General features: G+C 46.6%; 2 protein-coding genes across 4 annotated transcripts in view; one reads left to right on the plus strand and one right to left on the minus strand.

Annotated features, from left to right (window-relative positions):
- CTC1 (CST telomere replication complex component 1) overlaps positions 1 to 1,029 on the minus strand; it is a 16,578-nt gene extending 15,549 nt beyond the window's left edge. For both annotated transcript variants that reach the window (XM_082076001.1, XM_082076002.1), the window contains exons 1-2: positions 910 to 1,029; positions 686 to 834 (exon numbers count right to left, since the gene is read on the minus strand). In XM_082076001.1, the coding sequence (XP_081932127.1) occupies positions 686 to 834; positions 910 to 930 (170 nt within the window). In that variant the 5' untranslated portion in view covers positions 931 to 1,029. The remainder of the gene's footprint in view (positions 1 to 685; positions 835 to 909) is intronic.
- A 2,217-nt stretch (positions 1,030 to 3,246) lies between these two features.
- TNFRSF1A (TNF receptor superfamily member 1A) lies at positions 3,247 to 21,256 on the plus strand. Of its 2 annotated transcripts, XM_082055645.1 has the most exons (10): positions 3,247 to 3,455; positions 13,281 to 13,482; positions 13,796 to 13,924; positions 14,086 to 14,232; positions 16,513 to 16,594; positions 16,919 to 16,986; positions 17,199 to 17,318; positions 17,668 to 17,705; positions 18,992 to 19,151; positions 19,685 to 21,256. In XM_082055645.1, the coding sequence occupies exons 1-10, from the start codon at positions 3,417 to 3,419 to the stop codon at positions 19,984 to 19,986; spliced, it is 1,287 nt and encodes a 428-aa protein (XP_081911771.1). In that variant the 5' UTR covers positions 3,247 to 3,416; the 3' UTR covers positions 19,987 to 21,256. The 2 variants fall into 2 exon arrangements, with proteins under 2 accessions (XP_081911771.1, XP_081911770.1); XM_082055644.1 differs by lacking the exon at positions 3,247 to 3,455 and having other exon boundaries at positions 13,206 to 13,482.
- The last annotated feature ends 1,848 nt before the right edge of the window (positions 21,257 to 23,104 follow it).

Raw genomic sequence — 23,104 nt, forward strand, 5'->3', positions numbered from 1 at the left:
ATGCACCAAACCTTCCAATGTAGATGCCTCTCAGCAAGTTGTGTGTTTTTTATGACAGTAAGCACTCAAAAACCTCTCGCCACAGTATCCTAGATTCTCCCGTTATGATCACATGTACTTGAGGGCAGACCTCAGCTGGCCAACAGCCTCGGAGACCAACCCCAGGAACAGTCTCCTGAGCATCTCGGCAGGACCCAGCTGGGAAGCTGCCGTGCAAACGCCGTGCAGTACAGCAGCTCGCTCTCAGCGACATGCCCTACTTTGGTTACGTGCTCTACCTACCACAAACTAGCGGATACGGTGCTTAATCATACCGCAAGAACGACCGGGGATGCATCGAAGCCAACCAGCCGCATGCGGTTACCCGCCTCCGGCAACATCCCTCCTACCCCCAGCATCCGGGGCAGGCAGCGCACACGAAAAGGCGGCGCTCCCGGGGCGGCTGCTGCTGCTGCTCTCACAGCCGCCGTGCTGAGGTCCCGGCAGAACCCCGTCAGCTCCGCTCCGCCGGCCCGTGGCTGCGGCCGGGCCCCACACGGTGGGGCAGCGCGGGAGGAACGACCCCACCGGAACGTGTCGCGAATGGGCGAAAGACGAGCGTGGGGACACCCCCCTGCTCCATCCCCTCATCCCTCCCCGCCCCTGCGTTCGCCTCTCCTGCCCTTCTCTCCGCGCCCGCGGTCACCTGTATGCGAGCGGCAGGTCCCCGCCTCCTGCGCTCCGCAGGCACCGCAGCACCGCGTCCAGCGGCGGCGGCTCCGGCCCGCCAGGCCCTTCGTGACCCGGGAGCGCTCGGCGGATGAAGTCCCGAGCCGCCTGCAGCCAGCGCTGCTCCTAGGGAGAAGCAGAGAAACGAGGCTTCAGCGCTGTGTGGCGGGGAGGCCCCGGAGCCCCCCTTGGGTCACTCACCGCCGCGCTGTGTTCCGCCATGACAGCACCAGGCCGGGCCTGGCCGCGCGGCTCACGGCGTTGCCATGGCAATGCGGGGCGGGAAACGCGCAGGACCCGCCGGGAGCGCCTCCGAGCCTCGAACCCGCCGGTCTCCGCCCCCTCCCTTCCGTTCGGCCAATCGCCGCCGCCGGCGCTTCCCCGCCTGGCCCGGCAGCGGGCGGCGCGCAGGGGCGGCCGCTGTCACTTGGCCTCCGGGAGCTGCGTGGGCGGCCGGGCTGAGCTGCCCGGTAAACAGCCTCACGGCGGCGGCGGGAACCTTTGCACTCAGCGGGGCCGTCCCTCACGCAGAGGGCCGGCGAGAAGCCGGGAGTGCTCTGCAGGCCGGGAGCCAAGCGGCCGCGCTGACAGACGAGCTGCAATCCAGCGGCTGTGTGAGAGGCGGGTGGCGAGCTGGGCTCGGTCCCCGGGGTGGCACATGGCCGCGGAGCCTGGCGGGACGCCGAAGGCCTGGCAGACCGTAGGGGGACGGCGGGGAGGGAGGGAAGGTGGCGTGCCTTGCCAGTTCTGGCGCAAGCTGGGAAGTGGATGCGCCCTGGTGTGTTTGACATTCATGTAAATGTCAAATGTACGGCGGGATGTGAGATCGCTCCACCCTGCCCGAGCTGCGAGAAGAGTCAAACGTGAAGGTTTGTGGGGATTCCTCTGACACTTGTGCAGTTCTAGAGAATTTTTTTTTCTCTCTCTTCGGAAGGCTGAAGCTCCATGGAGATTTAAGGGTGTGCCTCATCCACTCATATGACAGTATGTGGTAAATCTGGAGCAATCAATTAAAAATGTGTTTTTCTCCTCCACAGAGTGTACTTGTCAGTGTAGGAGATTTTTTCCTTTAGGGGCTACTTCTGTATTGTCCTTGTACAAGGCAAGGAAATGAACTACACAAAACTTGGTAAATATTTTCCAACTCTATCCCTGGAGATAGCTGCAGCCTGATAACAAGTTATTCTGCCATTTCCTTCCCTCCTGGAATCTGCTGCTGGAAAGTCAGAGCCATTCCAAGCCTGAAGTGCAGGAAAGGGCTATGTAGCGGCGTGGCCCTCATTGTCCTATGCACATGCCATTGCTGGCTTCCATACAGCAGACAAGCAACTCCATAGTAGATGGAGTTCGTGGAGGTGTTTGGCTTCGTCTACAACAATTCTGGCAGTGTGTAGAGCGAATTGTACAAGTTCTTTGAGGGGCAATGGGCACAGACTGAAGCATAGGATCCATCTGAATATGAGAAGAAACTTCTTCACAGTGAGGGTGCCAGAGCACTGGAACAGGCTGCCCAGGGGGGTTGTGGAGTCTCCTTCTCTGGAGACATTCAAAACCCGCCTGGACACATTCCTGTGCGATCTGCTCTGGGTGAACCTGCTTTAGCAGGTGGGTTGGACTAGCTGATCTCCAGAGGTCCCTTCCAACCCAAACCATTCTGTGATTCTTATGCACATGAAATGGGCATATTCTTCCAAAACAAGCCCTAGTAGCTCAATTTAATGCCTTTGGCTGTAAGAGAGAGATAGTTGCAGAAACTGGGGGGGAGTGTTCCCTGTCACAAACTGGTAGCTGGAAGATCAAGTGTTGCAGTGGTTCCCATTCACAGTCCTTCCTGTTCGTGATGCCTGTCTCTTGCGGTACCAAATGGCCAATTCCTGTCACCCTTAGAGGACAAGGAGGCAAGACCAGTTAACTAACACAGCTTGGTATCTCGAGTGGGAATAGTTCTGAAAAAAACATGAAGGCAAGGTTTTAATGGGCAAGAAATAAAGGGGAGATCTTTACCATTCAGCCCCGTTTTCCTTACTGTGTTTTTTTTAAATACTGTCATTAAGAGCATATATTAAATGAAACCGAGCTCATGCAGAATGTCAAGTACGCTTCACTGTTACATTTGCACTGGCAATGCAGCTGGTTCATTGGAGCGTACATGAAAATGCGTGTTTTAAATGAAAGAGAGCAGGATGGGCATATATACTCTAAATGCACCGTTCTTTAAAATTCTTTAGGTGCTGACAAGGTAGTTAAGATGCAAAGAGTTACTTTCTTACAACTACATGTTTAAGTTTCACATGAACTTCACATGAAAAGTGCAGCTGACAGGTGAAACATGTCAGGAAACTTTACGATTACAGCGAACCTCCTTTGACTCCTTTTTCATGTATTTTCTAGCAGTTTTAGCCACGCGATACACACCACCGTTTGCGTTTGTTTGTTGGTTGGTTTGTTTTTTTCTTCTTCAGCTTGTCCCTCTCAGTTTTTAAGCAAAACTCTGGCCGGCAGTCGGTGTGCGCCGGCGGGCGGGGCGCGGCTGCGGGCCGGGCCGCCTCCCGCTCACCGCCCTCTCTCTTGCCGCCGCTGCCGCTGGCAGGAAGTCGGAGACGGGGTCGCTTGGCTCCGCGCTGCTCCGGCCGGGGCTGGGCAGGGCTGGGGCGGCTTCGTCTGGGCGCGGGGGACCCGGCCATGGGGACGTAGCGGGCCGCGGAGCCATGCGCGGCCCGGTGCTGCCCTGCTGCTCGCTGGGGACGGTAAGTCACGGCGAGGGCTCCGCAGCAACCCGCGGGACGGGACCGTGCCCCGGCGGGGCATCGCCTCGGCCGGCGGCGGCTCCGGTCGTGCAGCGGATGGTTTCTGGGTTTTTCCCCCGGAGCTGCAGCGCGGTGCCCGACGCCCTCCTCCGCCGTGGGGCTTTTGGGCCGGGGTTCCGTTCGCCCCCCCTCTCCGCCGCAGGGCTCCCCGCTGCCCCGGGACTGCGGACAGCCCGCGTTCCGCTCCCGCTTTCTGGGGGCTCTGGTTTCTCTCACGGCAGCCCCGTGCCGGGGCTGGGGGCGGCGGCCGCCGGGGAGACATTTTCTCCAGCGGAGGGGCGAGGTGGGCGGTGGAAAGGGAGGCTGGTGCCGGGGCGACGGGAGCTGCGACAGCTGGCCCGCCGTCACCTGGCCGCCTGCGGTATAACCGGGCAGCGGCGCTGCGGGGCCGCTGAGGCGAAGCGAGGCCGGCGGTACTCGCTCCCTCCTTCCCTCTTCGCTTGGGCTCTGGGTTCTCCGGCGCCGTTTCCGGAATTTGTGCTCTGAGTCAGTGAGAAGGCGGCTGGATTTACAGGAATGGCGGAGGATTTCCTGGAGCTGCCAGCGCGGCCGTTAGCACTCCCCAGGCGCGGGGCTGTCTCGGCGCCAAGGCCTGCCCGCGGGCACCGAGCCGCCCGGGCTCCGCTGCCGCCGCCCCTGCGTAGGGGTCGGGGCCGGCTGGGGGGTGGGGACGAGCCACCTCTGACTCAGCCGGCCCCGCTTTGCCGTGCCTGCGGTTCTAACGCCGGGGACGGGATCGCAGAATGTTCGGGATAGGAAGGGATCTCGAAAGATCACCTAGTCCGAACCTCGCACTGGAGAAGGAACACCTCGATGAGGCTACACAGGAATGTGTCCAGGCGGGTTTTGAATGTCTCCAGAGTAGGAGTCTCCACAACCTCCCTGGGCAGCCTGTTCCAGTGCTCTGTCACCCTCACTTTGAAGAAGTTTCTTCTCATATTTAAGTGGAACCTCCTGTGTTCCAGTTTGTACCCATTGCCCCTTGTCCTACCATTGGTTGTCACCGAGAAGAGCCTGGCTCCATCCTCGTGAGATGCACCTTTTACATATTTATAAATATTAAGGAGGTCACTCCTCAGTCTCCTCTTCTCCAAGCTAAAGAGACCCAGCTCCCTCAGCCTTTCCTCATAAAGGAGATGCTCCACTGACACGCGTTGTGGTTATTAAAGCAAGGGAAGTTTTATTGCTGCTCTGCGGGCATTTAAACAAAGATTAGTGGGCTGTACTTGTGCCCCAAACGATAGGATTAGTTTAAAAGCAAGTTGACTTTTCCCAGTAATCCTGCTTTAGCCTTCTTGGGTATTTTGGGTCAAGAATTTTAAGCTGTTTGTTGTAATTTTGCAGGGTGAAAAAGTTAGTTGTGAAAAAATTTGAGAGTTCTATGAATAACCTGACGGCTAGAGCTGAATGACCATCCAGTATCAGCAATGTGTGATAAAGCACTGATAGGGTTGATATCATTAGCCTCGCAACATGGCTATAAATTAAAGTATAGAAGTTACAGTGTCAAACTGTCTATCCCTAAATGCCTGAGCATCCCAGTGACAAATGCTTGACTGCACTAGGCTTGTAATGTTGGGTTACCTGTTAATTTGCAGTCAAAAAGTTGTGACTGCCTTACTCAAAATCACTGGAAGTTTTATGTTTTGTGCTCGTAAGCTTTTGGAAACCAGGTAATAAAGTTACAGCTATCACTGGCATGGCATGTCTAAAACTGTGGAGTAGGAGCACTGTACAACTTGAGTAACTGTGGATCACTTACCATCTCAAGACTTAGGTGGGATACATCGACTGTTGAGATGACTTACATACAGATTTCAAAGCAGTTAACAAATCTGGAAAAGCATATTTCTGATTTAAGCATAGTGGTGCATATTTTGCTTAATTCAGATGCAGTATGTGGTATTACTGATATTATTGGCAGTAAAATGTACCAAAAGTCATTGGATTCCCCAACTTCATTATGTTGTCTTCAGCTAAATAATATGCTGCAGGAGGAGTAGCCTTCAGTGAGATTTATTTTTCTTTTCAAGGACATTTTTCCCTTCCTATTTATGTGGTGGTTTCAAGTTCTCAGTTACACCACACTCACTCATTACAGATTATCCTTTCCCTAAGATCATGTTATTTTTTTCATTGTTGAATTCTCACCTTGTTGCATGCCTTTCCATCTTCCGTTTACTTTCCACATCATTCTCCATTTGCCCTTATGGCCTTTCTTATTCTCTTGATGCCTCTCTTCTAGTTTTCTCATTATTTTATGTTTCCTCTGATTCTTCAACATTTCCTGTAGCTTGTTTCCATATATTTTCTCTTTTTGCCTGTCCTAACCTCATTTCCACATCCTCTGTTTTTCCATGTGCACTCCTAGTCGTCACAGTAGAAAAAACAACAGCTGTCTTCACTTAGGCCTGTTTTAAATATTCACTTCTGTCTGTTTTTAAAAAAAAATTAAAAATGTATCTATCATAGCAGTTTTGTTTATTAAAGGCAGTTTGATTTTATGAAGAAAAAAGACAAAATAGCCATAAGGGTGCTTCTGGCATTGATTGCTTTTGAAGGTAGAGGGAGGCATTGCAATTTTGAAGTTAGAAGCTATGTTATATAAAAATACAAAACCAAGTCACCAAGTGCATGGTAAGAAAGAACTGTTGGGCTCACCCTCCTGTTTGCAGTAGTGGCCAACAGTCTGCTGAGGGTTTTGGAGCAGGGCAAACATGTGACAATGAAAAATAAAAATACTTTCCTGGCTTGCAGTGATCTGCGACTGTCGGAATTCCCAAGTTGAAATAGTGTCTTTGGACCCTTGAGTGTGTTTTTTCTTCTGCTGATGGGTGTGATGATTGCTTTTGGAACCTGGACACGTTTCTGGCACCCTCAACGCTCTGGCAGGGGGTCCCACATCTCAGCTATGTGTTGGCTAAAAAAGTACTTCCCTGTATTTTTTTCAAGCTGTCTCCTGCTTGTTTTATATGATACGTCTTAGTTCTTTCATTGGAAGAGACAGAGAACAGCCATCCTGGTTCATCTTCTTCAGCCACCTCAGTTCACCTTCTCAGTGGCATTCCTGACTTTAGAGCTTTGCTATAATAGCCTCTGCTCAGTCGTCTCTTTTATAGATCAGTGTTTTCAATCATTCCCTAAGGCAGCCATTCTGTACCGCTGATCATCCTTGTTACTTTTTTCTGTATCATATCTGGTTTAATTTATGTTCTCAGGATTTGAGGCCAGTGCTACCTTATGGATTTATACTTTGGCATAACAACACTTTCCATTTTGGCCTTCAATCTTTTCCTAATAATTCATAACAGGTCATTTCATTTCTGATTGTTCTGTCCAACGAGGTTCATTTCACTTTTTATCTGTTTATCAAACTAATTTTAATTTCTATTTTTGTTGACTGTCCACTTCTAGCCAAATGGGACATGTTGATATCTGGATCTGCGCCAATTTCAGTTACATGGTAATTTGAGTTCTCACAAGTAATTAGTACTGTCAGTTTGGATGCCTTCCCTTAATTAAGTAATCAATTTTCTGTGTCAGCAGTATTATTTGGGGTAAAACTAATTTTGTCATTTAGCTCCTTCTTATCTGTCTTCTCTAACCATGACAAAGAGGTTTTGATTTTATTTGGGACGGATGTCTTGTGTTCCATTCTGTACTCTCATTCTTGGATAGTGGAGCGCTTCCTTTGAACCCTTAGTAACACACATCTTTCTATTGCAGTCTTGGGACCCTGACAGTGGAAGGCACATCTCAAAGCAATATTGGTACATTTCGGTATTAAAACAAGCAGGAGTCTCTCAGTTCCAATGAACAGGACTCAGCACGTGAGAATTATCTGACTCTTAACAAATTCACCTCGTGAATCACTGACAAAGGGGTGTGAGAGCGGCTCTGGCACAGCGTGGGCAGGGGCCAAGGGATTGAAGGGGGGAGCCCCTGCTGAGCCTTCCTGCAGCTTTTGCTCTGATGGTGCTCCAATGTGAGAGGCTGTATGGCTCCGCTGCTGGAGTCAGCCCTGAACACAGGCACGCGAACCACAGGGCTGTGGGATGTCTGTGACTCGGGACTCTGACATAGTGTTCACCACTGTGTCTTCTGAGGAAAAATTAAAAAGTTATTTTCTGATGGTTGTGATCACCTGCTGACTTTTTCACTCTTTGCTTTATCTCTGCTAATACTAAATAAAAATTTCTGACTTGATATACAGTATATATACACACGTTTTATGATGTGAAGTTCCTGATCTTTATAGATAAATGACAGGTTTTATTAATTGCATGAAAGCTAGTAGCAGTCTCCTGGTTTTATTCAAGGTCTAAAATACAGCATTTCCTCCATCTGATCACCTTAAAATGGAGGATTATTTATAATAATGGGTCTTGTATCCTTTTTTTTTGACCTTTCCAGCTTTTAGTCAGCAATGAGAAAAGCTTCCTGTAAATGTTGCTTTAATATACATTTCTCAATGTATAAAGCAGAAGTTCTGGTTTCCCGTGCATCTTTGTACAGCAAACTGAAAAAAAAAAAAAATAAAAGCAAAACCTCGAAGAGATTTTGGAAATGGCAGAAGCAGTCAAAGAACATAAGTGTAATCTTGCACCCTGATTTCTTTAGTAACTCATTATTCTGAGTGGGATGTCTGTTTTCTTCTGAACTTCCAAGCTCGCTAATTTTTTATGACTCATGAAAAAGGCTTACAGATGACTGATATGTAGATTACTTGTGGATTGGTGTGTGTCATGAAGTTTCTATTAAGAAATACTTTGAGAAATTCTAATAACTTGTAATGCCTTTTATTTGCTGGTAGTTCTTGAGTTCAGAAATGGAATTTGCAAAATGGAAGTTTTCTTTGAGTGAAGCAGTTGAATAAGTTGGTGGGAAACGCTTTATTACCTTATGAATATCTCAGGTGTATACAAAAAAAGGAGCAGGCCTCCTACTCTCTGGGTTTTAACAGTGCACCTGGATTCACAGAATTGTGCCGTTGTGAAATTTTCATATTTATGCTTTTATATTAAGGAGATTTAAACTCTGGAAATTATTAATTTGGAACTATTTTGAATGTCGGCCTCGTGATGGGGCAATGCTATTTGAATTGTTTGGAATACTAATACCTGGGCGTCTGCTCCAGAAATTGTAGCATTCCTCTGAGTTCACCTGAGCAGGCGTGGGGTCCCAAGGGGACAGGAGGCACTTCCCACCTGTTTAATTGCCCCCTTCCCACTCAGTTTGATTTCTGCGACTGGCCTTGTCCACTCCGAACACCTCTAGGCATCCACTGGTTTTCTAGGAGAGGGGGATCTTACTCCTAGCACAACCCCCTCCACCCTCTCTTTCCCATCATACTGTCCCACCTGTGTCTCCCTGTACCTGCTGCCTCCACCCTTGGTCCTGGAGGGTGAGGAGCCCTGCAGGCAGCAGCAGGGACACAGCTCTGCCCAGGGAGGGCAGGGCACCTTAGAGCTATGGCATTCCTGCTGAGTAATTCGGTATTTCCCAGCCTTTTGGATGTTGGCAGGTAATAACACAGTAGCCCTGATGTGCTGCTCTTCCCAGCGCTGTCCCTCTGTTTTGGATTCTGTACCTTCTTTCTCCTTGGCCTGAGAACAGTGCCCTCAAATGCCCCCCCAGTCCCCATCTTTCTTGCATCTTGCTGCCTTCTTTGCTTTTATCTTTGCTGTTTCTTTCTCTTTTTGACTTACTGTTGCAGAGATGTCACCTCACTTGCAGTTCTCTGTGCATGGTCTGGTGGGGCAGAAGCACCAGTGAGGGTGTGAATTGTAGTGGTGGCAGTAATTAAAAAATATTTGAGGTTGAAGATGGTGCAGGAGCTCATAACTCCTGTCTCAGCTGCCAGAACTTTGCTGAGAAGAGCTTTTGGGCTTATGTGGTGTTTTTTTTCACTGTAGCTGTCAGGCAGTAAGTGGTGGCGTGAGACATGAGAAGGGTCTAGGGTTGCCTCATATAAAAGGAGAATGTGTGGGGCATACAGCTGTCACCCAGAGGGGTGGAATGATTTAAGGAAGCAGTGTTCTGGTTTTCATTTGCTGTATTTTGTTTATTTCTGCAGCAGTTCCAGAAGTAAAACCTCGAGGTTCTGCTGACTCTTTCTTTTCCTAGGCAGTCCCCACTTACTAAAAATGTGAATCACCCATGTGCATGATGTGGTTTGGTGGTTTGAATTATCAGTCAGCTTAGGTAATACACACCGTCCACTTTTCTATGCAGCATTGGTTAGTAGGTACTTGTTTTTTCTGCTGGTTAGTGGAATCAGAGCGTGTTGTAAATCTAATTATGGAAAATCACCTTATTTCAGTTGTAGAAAACCCCTAAACTTTGCCTTAGTGAGCTCTAATCGATAACTCGAGGCTTCAGTGCTTGGTAAGTGGGGCTACATCTGGCTGGCAATTGGTCTCCAGTGTGTTCCTCAGGGCTCGATTCTAGGGCCAGTCCTGTTCAATATATGTATCAACAATCTGGATGCAGGAGTTGAATGCACCATTAGCAAGTTTGCTGATGACACCAAACTGGGAGGTGCTGTTGACTGTCTTGGGCCACAAGAGGCCTTGCAGAGACATCTAGATAGACTGAAGCATTGAGCTATGATTAGTGTGATGAAATTTAACAAAGCCAAATGCTGGATTCTGCATCTGGAATGGAATCATGCTGGGCCCAAATATAAGTTGGGAGAAGAGTGTCTGGAGAGCAGCCCCCAGAAAGGGATGTGGGTGCTGGTTGAGAGCAGCTCAATAGGAGCCACCAGTGAGCCCTGGCAGCCCAGAGGGAAAACCCCGTCCTGGGGTGCAGCAAACGCAGCATCACCAGCCGGTCAAAAGAGGTCATTGTCCTGCTGTATTCAGTGTTGGTGCCACCTCACCTGAGTGCTGTGTGCAGCTCTGGGCCCCACAATTGAAGAAGGATGTGAAGGTCCTTGAACGCATCCAGAGGAGGGCAACAAAGCTGGTGAAAGGGCCGGAAGGAATGTCCTGTGAGGAGCGGCCAAGGACTCTGGGCTTGTCTAGTTTGCAGAGACAGAGGCTGAGGGGCGACCTCATGGCTCTGCCGCTTCCTGAGGAGGGGACGAGGAGGAGCTGCTGAGCTCTTCTCGCTGGGATCCACTGATAAGACGTGTGGGAATGGTTCAAAGCTCTACCAGGGGAGGCTTAGACTGGGCATTAGGAAATGTTTATTTACTGGGAGGGCCGTCAAACACTGGAACAGGCTTCCTAGAGAGGTGGTCAATGCCTTACTGCTGAATGGCTTGGTGAGCTGCTTAAGGTGGTGGTGGTTGTTATTTTTTTCTGCCACGTGAATGGTTTTTCTGGAAGGCCGAGTCTTTGGTTTGAGTCACTTGTGGTCTGTGACTCGCTGTTCCTCAGATTTTGATCAGTAATTGTGTTAACTCTGGTTTGATTACACTTATAGACATGCTTTCACTTAATTTGAAAAACTGAAAACACCTTTTCTGTTTTCTTTTGGTTTTGAAGGTGTATCTGACCAATTTTCTGTGTGTTTCTGGCTTGACCTTTGATGCTTTCCTCTGTTGTTTCTATTGCTGACTTGTCTAATTTATGGGCTGGCTGTATATGTTCCCATGTCAGGAGATTAGTCATTGGCTAGAGAATCAGGATTTTTTATTTTTCCTGTCAGACCATCTGTGTGAATGATCTTTTACCCTTTTTTCTGCAAGCAATCAAACCTTGTAAGACTATCAGCTGCTGAAACAGGTTTTATTTATTACTGAGTTGTTGTTCGAGTGCTTGCATTTGTCCTGTGGTCAGCTAATTAAGTCTGGAACGATAACTATTTAAATATGTGGTTCTCTTTTTCCTGTTCACCATTTTAACATCTGGTCTATTGAATATGGCTATGTATGACAGAGCTCTCTGAAAAATGGGGCTTTTGCTTTGTCAGAGTTGCAAAGTCCTATCCTTCTTGAGGTTTTAAGTTGCTTTCATGTATGTACCTTTCTCCCCCAAGGTTTTAATTTGGTGAGAGAAACAGGACAACATGTGGCTGCCATAGCCGTGTAGTTTTGTGTACTCTTTCTTAAGATTGCAGCCGCAAAATTGGTATCAACATTGTGATTTACCCTTATTGGTTTACTCTGCTTTTGCTATAACTCCCGTAGCTGAAAAAGCAAAAAGAAATGGAACTCTGAAGCTCTGCTTGTACAACTAGACATCTTGCCACTTTCAAAGAAGCAAGCTGTGAAGACATTACAATGTAGGGAACTTAGGGTAGTGAAACTCAAGTGTGAGATTGTATGGATGGGGCAGGGTGGTATTTATTTGCCAAAAAAATGAGTTTATTTTCATGCATTCACATGATCCGATACATACACAACATTGGCACACGCTCTCCACGACATATTCAGAGGTACCATCATGTGTATATGCAGGTGGTGTGGCCAGGATCAGTTGCGTGCAACACAGATGACAAGGGACACTGGCTGTCAAGAATTCATCACACCACTGGGGTTCTTCATGGCACTACAAACTAGTTTTTGGACAAGTCCACCATACTTTTCAGGAGTCATTGGCTGTTATGGGATGGGCCTTTTCTGTAGAAACTTGCTGACTTCAGGCTCCATAAATCTTGGGCCAAACCATTTCCTGTTTATTTTTTTAATTTTTACTTATATATCTATTTTAACCTTTTTGTTATTGTTTTTTCCTTTCCTGAATGCACTTTGAAGTACACGCGTTAGGGTCTATTTTTCTGTTGGGCCAACAGGCAAAGGAATCATACTTGTGATATGCTGCAATCGTCTAGGCTGTGGCCTTACTAGAGTGTAGACCTTTTGGCCATGACATAAACTGCACATTTCTCAATTTTGCTGCTGGGAATACTGTCCTGAAAACAATGTCCAGGGAATGCTGTTCTTCATTATTGGTACAGGCAGTTCTTTTAACCCTTTGATCTGCTGTTCCTTCTCATGTGTGTACACACAGTCATACTGCGGTCATGCCCATCTTAATATTTCTGTTGAAATTCTTGACAACAGTCATCTTCAAAACAAAAATAGCAAGTAAACCTTAAAGGAATTAAAAATAGAAGTAAAAAGTGCACATTTTTGTGGCAGGCTGTTCAGACTGAATGTTAACAGCTGCAGTTGTAAACAAAGAATGTATGTTTGACGGGGAGAAGTTGAAAATCTAACTTTCCCATGTTTCTAGGGCCAGATTGCTCAGGAGGAGTTTTGGAAGCTTTTCTGTACTTTGGATGCAGTAAGATCCTCCTCTGCCTTCTTATTTCAAACTTCCCATCTGGTTTATTTATTTAATAGAACTGCAAGTACTGGATGTATTCTCTCTGGAACTGTTATAGATGGGCAGTCTTACTGCCTTTTTTAATAAAAACATTCTTTTGCTCTTGAGTAACTTCCTTGCAAGCAACAACATTTTCAAGGCATTCCATCTATAAATTTCACATAATGAAAAATACTTTCTGTAAATACAACCAGTTTGTATTGATAAATAAACCATATTAATAACACAGATGGCAGACATGGGTTTGTTCTGTTTGTTGTTTTGTTTTGTTTTGTTTTGTTTTTTCTTGGCAAATAATCCCCACACACTTTTGTTAGTGGAGGGTCCTGATTCTTGACCTGATGAATCAGTCAAGTCAACATAACTCACTGTTATAATAAGTTTTAATTGTAAGTGCTGAAGTCATCTGTGCAGTCTGCAAGGGGATATGATGTTTTCTCACCTTGTTTCTCTCCTTCTTTCTTTCCCTCTCCCTCTGTATTTACAGGTTATCCTAACATTTGTCTGCTTGTTGACAAAGGAATCTGTAGAAATTGCTCCAGTGCCATATATGCTGCAAGTCCATCAGGTACCTTTGGATGGAACAGACCCCTCTAACCCCTTGAGGAGAGAAAAGAGGCAGGTGCAGTGTCAACTAGGACAATATCTACATCCTAGAGGGACCCACTGCTGCATGAGGTGCCATGCAGGTACGTGAAATAAACACATTAATATTAGTGACCTTCACCTTAGGGGCTTTTCCCTGTCCTGTACTCTCAAACTGTCTCTGTCCTATAGCTACATTGATGCTCCCTTTCCTTGGTAGCTATCGCTACCCAGAGGAATTCTTAGTTCTTATATCTTCTTTTGGGCTGTTAGTGTTCTTCACACTGGTGAGAGAAAGCATGCTCAGTTCTTACACATTCAACTCCAGAGCTTCTCTGAGAAATCAATTACTCCTGTCCTCCATAAGACAACATGTTTGCCTTCCTGTCAGAGCTCTGTTAAGTGATTTTCTTGCAGGTACCTACAAGGCAAAAGACTGTGATCATGCTGACCAGGCACCTCTCTGTCTTCAGTGTCCTAATGGCACATTCACAGCTGTTGATAACACCATGTCTAAATGCTTCCAGTGTACACACTGCCGTACACGTGAGTTACCTACAGGACCTGAGGAAAATGGGTGGTAGTGGCAAGTAGGGGGCTAGAGGGGATGGTAAGGTGAGCAAGGCAGCTTGGAAAAGTAAGCAATGGAATGGGTGCTGAAGGTGAGGGAAGAGATTGGGATAATTGCTTCTCCTTTTTTTCCTCAGAATTCCAGCAGATAGTAGAGACTCCTTGCAGCCCAAAGCAAGATACTGTGTGTGGCTGCCGGAAGAATAAATATCAGATTGGCCCCTTGGATCTCTTCCAGTGTAGGAACTGCAGCTCCTGTGTCAATGGGATTATTGTTGCCAACTGTGAGTATGGCATGGATATGGCACCAGTATGGACATACTGTACCAGGGTAGACATTAGCAGCCCTCTGTTTGCTTTCTGACATGCTGTGATGCCTTGCCCTGAAGTGACTGTAGTTTTGGAACAACTCTTGGTTTTGCCTGCCCCCTGTCCCTAGAAAGACTGCCATTTTCTACTTACTTTGGCATCAATCCCTGTTTTCTATTGCCATTTCTACCTTCTTTTTGTCTTTGAATAATTTACTGGTTTTGGCTGTAGTGAGGAGATATTTTCCACATAATTTAGGTACCTCTGTCTTGCATGTACTGAAGCAAGGTCTTCATGCTCTGGAGCAGATTTCTCCCTTGCCTACCTTTTTTGTCTTTCCCCTGATGCTTCGTTGCATTTCCCTCATCAACTGCTGGAAGCCCTTTGAGTACAGTGGCTGAAAATACTGCTGCTCCCAATGCCCAGCTGAACCGCTTGTTCAGTTGCTGAACCACCACAGTGTACTGTGCAGTGTTTTAAAGTAAAGAGCTGCTCAAGTAATGCTGAACTGTACTCAGTGGCACTGGGCATGACATGGGATGGTGCAAGTGTCTGGGAGAAGTACCCATGTTGTTAGCTGTCCCAAGCTGCCTCATCTCCAGTCAGGAATCGGAGATCTTAACCAAATGCCGCTTTGTCACCCTCCAGTTTGCCTTGTAATCCAGTTCTGTTCATGACCTTTCAATGTTCCTTACCGTGTTGTCCTAAATGCTGTCCCCACTCTTTTAGCAAATTCTGATTTTCCTGATCCTTTCCCATCTCTTACCCTGCTTAGCATGTGTCGAGGGTTAAGATTGCAGGGTGACAATAAAACCCTGGCAGATGTATTGTTCACTCCCTCTCCCCCCCCCCCCCTTCCCCCTTTTTGCCCCTCCCTCTCCCCCCTTCCCACTAAGGACAGGCGATCGGGAGGAAAAGAAGGACAGAGATAAGAGAGTTGGAAAAATTAACAATGTTTTACTAATGCTACTAATAAGAATAGAGAAAATAATACAAAATATACAAAACCAATCTTGAAAGTCTCAGCAACTGCAGAGCCGGCACCCAAAGTCCTGGATTAGACTGCAGCCAACCGGAGCTGGATTCAGTCTCTCACTAGGCCTCAGTTCTCAGGGACGACTAGCAAGGTCCTCTCCTAATGTCGGCCATAAGCAGAAGGGAAAAAGCAAAGGCAAAAGGGAAAAAGGGACGAGATCCTCGTGATCTCCCACTTTTATATGAAGTATTCACGTGAATGGAATGTTATACACAGTTGGTCAGTTTCTTGGTCACCGGTTTCTCGTTGCCCCTCTCGCGTGATGTCCATCCATGCTTATCAATAAGTTTGCATTCCATTGCTATATTTACCAAAACATGTGTCTGCTTCTCCAGGAAAATGCAGTTAATATGAAGGCTTTAGCTGACAGGCAAAATTCACTGAAAGAGAAACTTGTTTTTAAGAAAACCAGGACAGCATGAGGTTTGCTGTCTCACTGGTGAATGCATTCCCTTTGGTGCTCAGTAATCTCTGTCATTGTTTCCACACTTATGCCTGTCCTCAAGGGTCATCATTGTACGTTGCTCTTGAACAACTTCCTTCCTTCTTGGCTGAAGTAGAACTGTATTAGTCCTGTTCCTTGCTTGCTGCAGAATGCATGCTGCTTTTTCTGGTACCTTTTTCCCTCCCCTCATGCAACTTTATGTCCTTCCATTACTGTTCTTGCCTGTTCCTGCCCAAACCTGTTTTACTCAGTCTCCATTCAGGGACTTGCTTAGAAGCCATAGCTCCTTCATTTCTTACCCCTTCCACTCACAGCATAGTAGATGAGAAGAGTGGATGTGTCCCATGTCTTGAAGTGATTTCTCCCTACCCTGAACTGACTTCCTCACCAGTCGCAGCTGCTCAGGGACCACTTCTCGCTCATCTTTGCCTGGTTAATGTGATTTCCCCTTCCTGTCATGCTTGAACTTGAGTGACTTTCCCTGCCTTTGTGCTGGAACTGTCATCATCCATTAGAACGATTTCGGCTGCACTCTAATTTTGGTCCCTTTCCAAGCCTCTGCAGAGGTCCTTGACCTACCAGGACAGTAGTACCCTTACTTTTTATTACTTTTATCCTCCCCAACTCTGTCCTCAAACATAGACTGAATCCTCTTCTTTAGTAGCAGTTCCCTAGGCTCAAAGAGGGATAATCTTCCACCTTGGAGTGAATTTTTGTCCTTTTGTTTTCTTCGCTTGTCCAGACTATGGCAACAGTTTCTTCTTCCCTCTGCAGGTTCAAAGAACAGAGACACAATTTGCAGGTGTAAGCCTCACTTCTTCCTGTCACTTAATAATGTTTGCAAGCCTTGCAACAGGTGAGCTTTTTTCTTTGTATGCCCCTCCATTGAGCAGGAGAGAGAGCAGACACAGGCTGCACGGAGGGAGGGAAATTTTTCTCAAGGCTTCGTCCATTTTGATGTAACTTTACAACCTTCTGCCTTTCTGAGGCGATTGGGTCTTCCCCTCTGCCACGCTGGCCTTCTCCATGTAGGTGTCAGCCCACTAAGAACCCAGAGTCACTAGCCACACTGCAATCCTCTGCTTTCCAGGCTTATCTTGACTTGTTTGTTACTTTGTATTGCTGCAAATGGCTTATGTTTCATTTCATGCATGCTCACCTCTCTGATTTGCTCTTTCAGCTGCAATGGAGAAGAATGTTTGCAGTGTCATAGCCCAGTGACTACCTCACCGACTTTGTCTGGGCCGAGTGAGTACTGGGGGAATGAGGAACAGTGGAATCTTTTCCAGTGTGGGCTTTTGGTCTGCTAATGCCTTTTATAAAGTGTTCTTTTTCTCTACTCTCTCAAACCATTATTCTTTTTCTACCTACCATTTGCGTGCCTTCACTTGCTGTTCTTCCTCTAGCACCTACTTCTTTCTTTCTTAGTCATTCAGTCATTCGCACTCTCTTTTGTCCAGATGGGAGCCTTATCCTTGGCATCATCGTCGCAATATTTGGAGTTATCTCTGTCCTGTACATTGTAAATAAAGTAGTGAAGCTGGTCCGGGAAAATGGGATAACATCTTTCTACTCCTGTGGTGAGTACAGCAGCATGTGCAGTGATACTAATTGGGGTAGACATCGTTCTCTTTGTGTTTGTGTATTCACATACGTGTGCGGGGGAAAAAGTGGTATCTCATTACTCTGTTTTGCTGCAAGACCAGAGGAACATGAGAACTTGACAGCTAAGCTTATTGGTGCAGTTCTAGCAACTCTGCATCCATGCCTATAGTTGTGACTCGAAGTGCATGTGAGCTCATTGCTGGGACATGTGCATTTTGCTGTAAAACATTTTTGAGGGCAGGATTATGAATAGCTGCTTTCCTGTTTTCTCTGGGATGAGGGGAAGTGAAAATAATTTCTGCTTTCTTTTTCTTTTCTTTAAAGTTGCTTTGCCGCAGACAACCAAGGAGCCAGTATCTGAGGTGAGCCAGATGATGGGTAGAAGTGCTTTCCTTCTGCTTTCAGCTAATATTAGCCTGGGATCCAGACTAACATTTTTTTTCCCCATGGGCTGTTTTCAGGCCTTGTCTTTTGAAATGAGCTGAGTAACAGGTCTTTTTAATTCAGAAGTGCTGGTGAGGCTGCACCTTGAATACTGTGTTTTGAACCCCTTGCTAAAAAAAACACATTGAGGTGCTGGAGAGAGTCAGAGAAGGGCAATGAAGCTGGTGAGGGGTCTGGAGCACAAGTCTGATGAAGAGCAGCAGCTGAGGGAACTGGGGCCGTTTAACCTGGAGAAAAGGAGACTGAGGGGAGACATTATTGCTCTCTACAGCTACCTGAAAGGAGGTTGTAGCATGGAGGGAGTTGGTCTCTTCTCCAAAGTAGCAAGTGATAGGACAAGAGAAAATGGCCTCAAGTTGTGCCAGGGAGGTTTAGATTGGATATTAGGAAGAATTTCTTCATGGAAAGGGTTGTGAAGCATTGGAACAGGTTGCCCAGGGAAGTGGTTGAGGCACCATCCCTGGAGGTGTTTAAAATACACATAGATGAGGTTCTTAGGGACGTGGTTTAGTGCCAGTGTTAGGTTAATGGTTGAACTTGATGATCTTGAGGGTCTCTTCCAACCAAAATGATTCTATGAAGTCTTTTCCTGTAGAGGATGGAGCTATTAACATGTTATTTCCCCTTTTCTAGAGGATGCTTTTCAAACTCCTGGCTTTTTGCTCTTCCTGAATGCATTTTTTTCAGATATCTGATCCTTAATCCCTTTTTGTCTACATATGCCCCAAGCTCGGAGTATTTAACTAATTTTACTACACTTAAGATCTTGACCCACAAGCCTCTCAGTGCTGCTTCACAGTTTTCTCTCAGGTCCAGTGTTTTTCTGCAATTTAGAGGGCCCAAGCAGCAGTTGAGGTTGGAGTTTCCACAGCCTTATAGGGAAGGCTGACAGGAAAGATGGCACATGGAACTTACAGAATGGTTATGATTTCAGGTCCCAGCCTTACTTGATTTTGTAAAGAAGTATTTTTTTCCAGATTACCTTTTTTGATGCCAAAAGAGAGTTAAAAACCTTGGGTTCTGCTGGAAAGAAATGTTTGGTGCCTTCTGCTCAAACAAGGCATATGTGAAAAATTAAAACCTCAGAACCCACTTCCCACCTATCTTGAATAAATTTTAATTTATAAAGGTAGTGGTTCATTGCAGGAAACAGGTGTATTGTGCTGCTGTGGGTGATTGTGGACTAAGAAAACATGTCTTTCAGGTTGAGGTAAAAAGAAGTGAAATTTCCATCCTTCTTCCTGAGCCCCAGAAGGAAACAGAATTATTAGTGAATGCAGCACCACCACCTACACCTCTGCCACAAAGTTCACATGAGTTACCAGACTGTGTCAGACCTGCCAGGAAGACACAGCTTCCAGACAGTAAGTGAAACTCCCACCATCCTTCCCTCTTTCCCTGGGCAAACGAGAACCTGATTATGCAGACATGGCTTGAAGGATGTTGGACAGACCTTAGCCAGTGTGTATGCTTCATGCATGGCCCAGTACAAGGGCAGAAGCATGCCCAGAGCCTGTGAGCCTGTGTATGCTAAACATCTGTTTATGGACTTGCTGTTGTCCCTTTTTTCTACCAGCAAAGCGGATTGTTATATGAGGTGACATGCTGCCTCTGGGATGGTGGCCTAGAGCATTCTTTGTGCAGGAATGTGTAGCAGCAAGGCCCTAAGTGTGTGTGCTCAGCTCTGCTCATAACCTTATCACAAGAGCATATGGAGGCATTCCCATTGCTTTTTGATGGATAAGGGCAAGTCTGGACATGACATGAGCCTGTGTGGCTACTCTGTAGAAGACTTAACAGGAGGGGGCAGTACACAATCCCGAGGCACCATCCAGCCATGGATTATTTCCATTCTCCTTGAGAGTCCTGGTTCTCATACTTTATTCTCTTTTTGCAGACCCTGCTATTCTCTACACTGTGGTGGATTATGTACCGCCATCTCGGTGGAAGGAGTTTGTGAGGCGTCTGGGTCTGAGTGACCACGATCTAGAGCGAATTGAGATGGAGCATCGGCGTTTACGAGATGCCCAGTATGAAATGCTTAGACTGTGGAAACTGCAGATGGGCCATGCTGCAACTGTGGAGAACATCAGCTGTGTTCTCAACCAAATGGAGCTGAGTGGCTGCAGTGAAGCTATTCAGGAGGCTTTGCTAAACCAGAACTCTCCTCAGCCTTGCAGCCTCCACAGCCATCTTTAATCTATTTCTGCTTTAGTTGCCCTTGCTATGACTGTTAAGAGGGGATCATAACTCCCTTCCTTCCCTGTCTTCCCATACCTCCATAATCTTTCTAACACTCCTCAACTGATTTTGTTGGAGGCAGCAGCAGGTGATGCTGAAGGAAGGCTGAGGTTTGCTTCTCAGCTACCACATAGTTCAACACCTTTAAGCTAAGACAGACCTCTGGAACAACTCCTTTCCCAAGAAGGGAAAGCACCTCCTAAAGGAAGAGATGTGGACTCTGACCAAGATGAAAACAGGAGCTCAGAGTGACTTGATAGATCAGCTCCTTTGTGGACAAGTTGTTGCTGAAACGGGTGCTCCACCCACCATGTGGTGGGTAAACTTGTAGGGTGACTTGGTTAAGCTGGCTGTTCAGATGGTAAAGTACTCGCTTACGTTTTGCAGATCTATTTTACTGCAAGATCAGACAGTTGAACTGGCTCACATTGCAGCCCTTTGATTGCCAAGTCTGACTCAAGGGAAGTGGCAGGAGGATGTGCCTATTTCTGGAAGTAGGAGAGGATTGCCCCCTTTCGGTATCAACTAGTTGTTGCTGTGGCAAAAGAAAGAGGCGTCTCTCTGAGAAACAGGACATTATCCTTTCCACACCCCCGTTTCCCTCAAGTTCAATGGGAATAAGGATTCTGAGCCAGTGAGTCAGATAAGAGGGTTGGTGCTTTTTTTTTTCCTTCAAGTTTTTTTTCCCTCTACCTGAAACCCATGTAAGATAGCATTAACAAAACACCTGCTTGTGTGTTTGTCCAAGTGCAGAGGGGAAAGGAATGCATGTGTCTGTCTGGGTGAGAAGGTACCTGTGTTTACTGAGTAGCGTGAGCACCTCTGCAAATCTGTGCTTGCACATGTCTGTAGGCTTGTGTCTACCTGCTAATCTATCTCTGAATGATTTGCTGAATCTGATCTAACTGCAAATGGGACTGTGTATGTGTACATATATAAATATATTTTTTAACAACTGTTGAATAATTTCACACTACTTCCTGGACTGCATTCTGGGATTGCTACTTGGGTGTGGGAGCATTCGGTACCATCTCCAGGCTCTCATCAGCACTTTCTCACAGGTGGGTGAAGCAGAAGTAGCAAAAATCAATTTGCCTGCATCAGGTGCAGGTTATCCACACACTTGTAATGTGGATTTTTACTTTAGTCTCTCATCCCTTGACCACAGAGAAACTTCCTGTTGTAAATACACTAAATGCTCCAAATTAAAATTCGTAATTTTACCTTTGCCTCTGTTCTGGTTTTGTCCATATCACTGTGGGTGGGGGCAGAGAAAGGGGAATAACTTCCAGAAGTGGCAAGAGTAGGTTGCGAGAGTGGGTGGCTTCATGGTCTGATGAATTTGGTTGTGTGTTTTTTTTTTTTTAAAAAACAAGTTTTATGAACTTTTGTATGTAAAGCTTAGCTGCCCTCAAGTAACAGGAAGCTGGCTGAGGGCAGGACGTAGGATTGAAATTAAATCCAGTTGCAGATCTTCTCAGATATTCAAGAGTCAGAGGATGCTAGCGTATTTAAAGTGAATTTTTAAACAACATGCAATGAGTCACTTTTTATTTGTCTTTTTAAAGAGGAAAAGATCTTTAAATAAAAGAATAATAATAGATTATAATTTAATACTAACCTTACAGAAGCATGTTTTTGTCTGAGGAACCAAAGTACTGTGTAAAGGCAGAGAGGACTGTTCCTACTCTGCCTATGAGAAAACTTGAAACTTCCAAGTTAAGAGTCCAAGTTCACAACAGTCACTGACAAAGCTAGGAACTGAATCATAGAATGGTTGGGGCTGGAAGGGATCTCTGGAGATCATCTCGTCCAACCCACCTGCTAAAGCAAGTTCACCCAGAGCAGATCGCACAGGAAGGCATCCAGGCAGGTCTTGAATATCTCTGGAGAAGGAGACTCCATAACCTCTCTGGGCAGCCTGTTCCAGGGATCTGGCACCCTCAAAATAAAGAAGTTTCATATTCATATGGAACCTCCTGTTGCTTCAGCCTGTGCCTGTTGCCCCTCATCCTATCATTGGGCACCATTGAAAGGAGTTTGGTCCCATCCTCTTGACATCCAACTTTGACATGCTATAAGCATCAATAAGATCACTTCTCAGCCTTCACCAGGCTGAACAGACCCAGCTCTCTCAGTCTCTCCTCCTAAGAAAGGTCAGTTTTAATTCCCAGTTTGAGGCTTTGTTTTGCTATGCCTACATATTATTTTAATTGAGGCTGATTATTTTTTTTTTCAAATCAAAGGAGACAGTACAAAGGTTGTTGCAATACACTTTGTCTTTCATAATTTATGTTCAACAAGTACAGCACTATGATAATTACCAGAAATACCTGCTCTAGGTGTGAAACTCTGCTTAAAGTGGGAAAATTTGCAGAAATCTCCAGGTATGATACCTAAGCCTTCCTCCCTGCAAATCAAACCATGTAACCCATCATTTAAAACGCAGGTATTTCAAAGCTGGCTGTGCAAGGTAAGCCAGGAGCAGCAGGCCCCAGGCCGCTGCTCGGTTGCCAGTGACTGTGTGTACCAATTATACAGAAATGCACGACTATGGGGCATTTCGGAGAATGTTAAAGGGCACTTCAAGGTAACAAGGATGCCTCGGGCAGGTAACGTCTGTCAACAGGGCAAGTGTGGAGTCTTGCATCTGGGTAGGAACAACCCCAGGGTCCAGTATAAGTTGGGGAATGACCTCTTAGAGAGCAGTGTAGGGGAAAGGGACCTGGGAGTCCTGGTAGACACCAGGATGATCATGAGCCAGCACTGTGCCCTTGTGGCCAAGAAGGCCAATGGCCTGGGGTGTATTAGAAGGGGGGTGATTAGTACATCCAGAGAGGTTCTCCTGGCCCTCTACTCTGCCCTGGTAAGACCACATCTGGAATATTGTGTCCAGTTCTGGGCCCCTCAGTTCAGGAAGGACAGGGAACTGCTGGAGAGAGTCCAGCGCAGGGCAACAAAGATGATGAAGGGAGTGGAGCATCTCCCTTATGAGGAAAGGCTGAGGGAGCTGGGTCTCTTTAGCTTGGAGGAGACTGGGGGGTGACCTCATTCATGTTTATAAATATGTAAAGGG

This window comes from Streptopelia decaocto (assembly GCF_964273445.1).
Source record: "Streptopelia decaocto genome assembly, chromosome: 1".
Lineage (NCBI taxonomy): Eukaryota > Metazoa > Chordata > Aves > Columbiformes > Columbidae > Streptopelia > Streptopelia decaocto.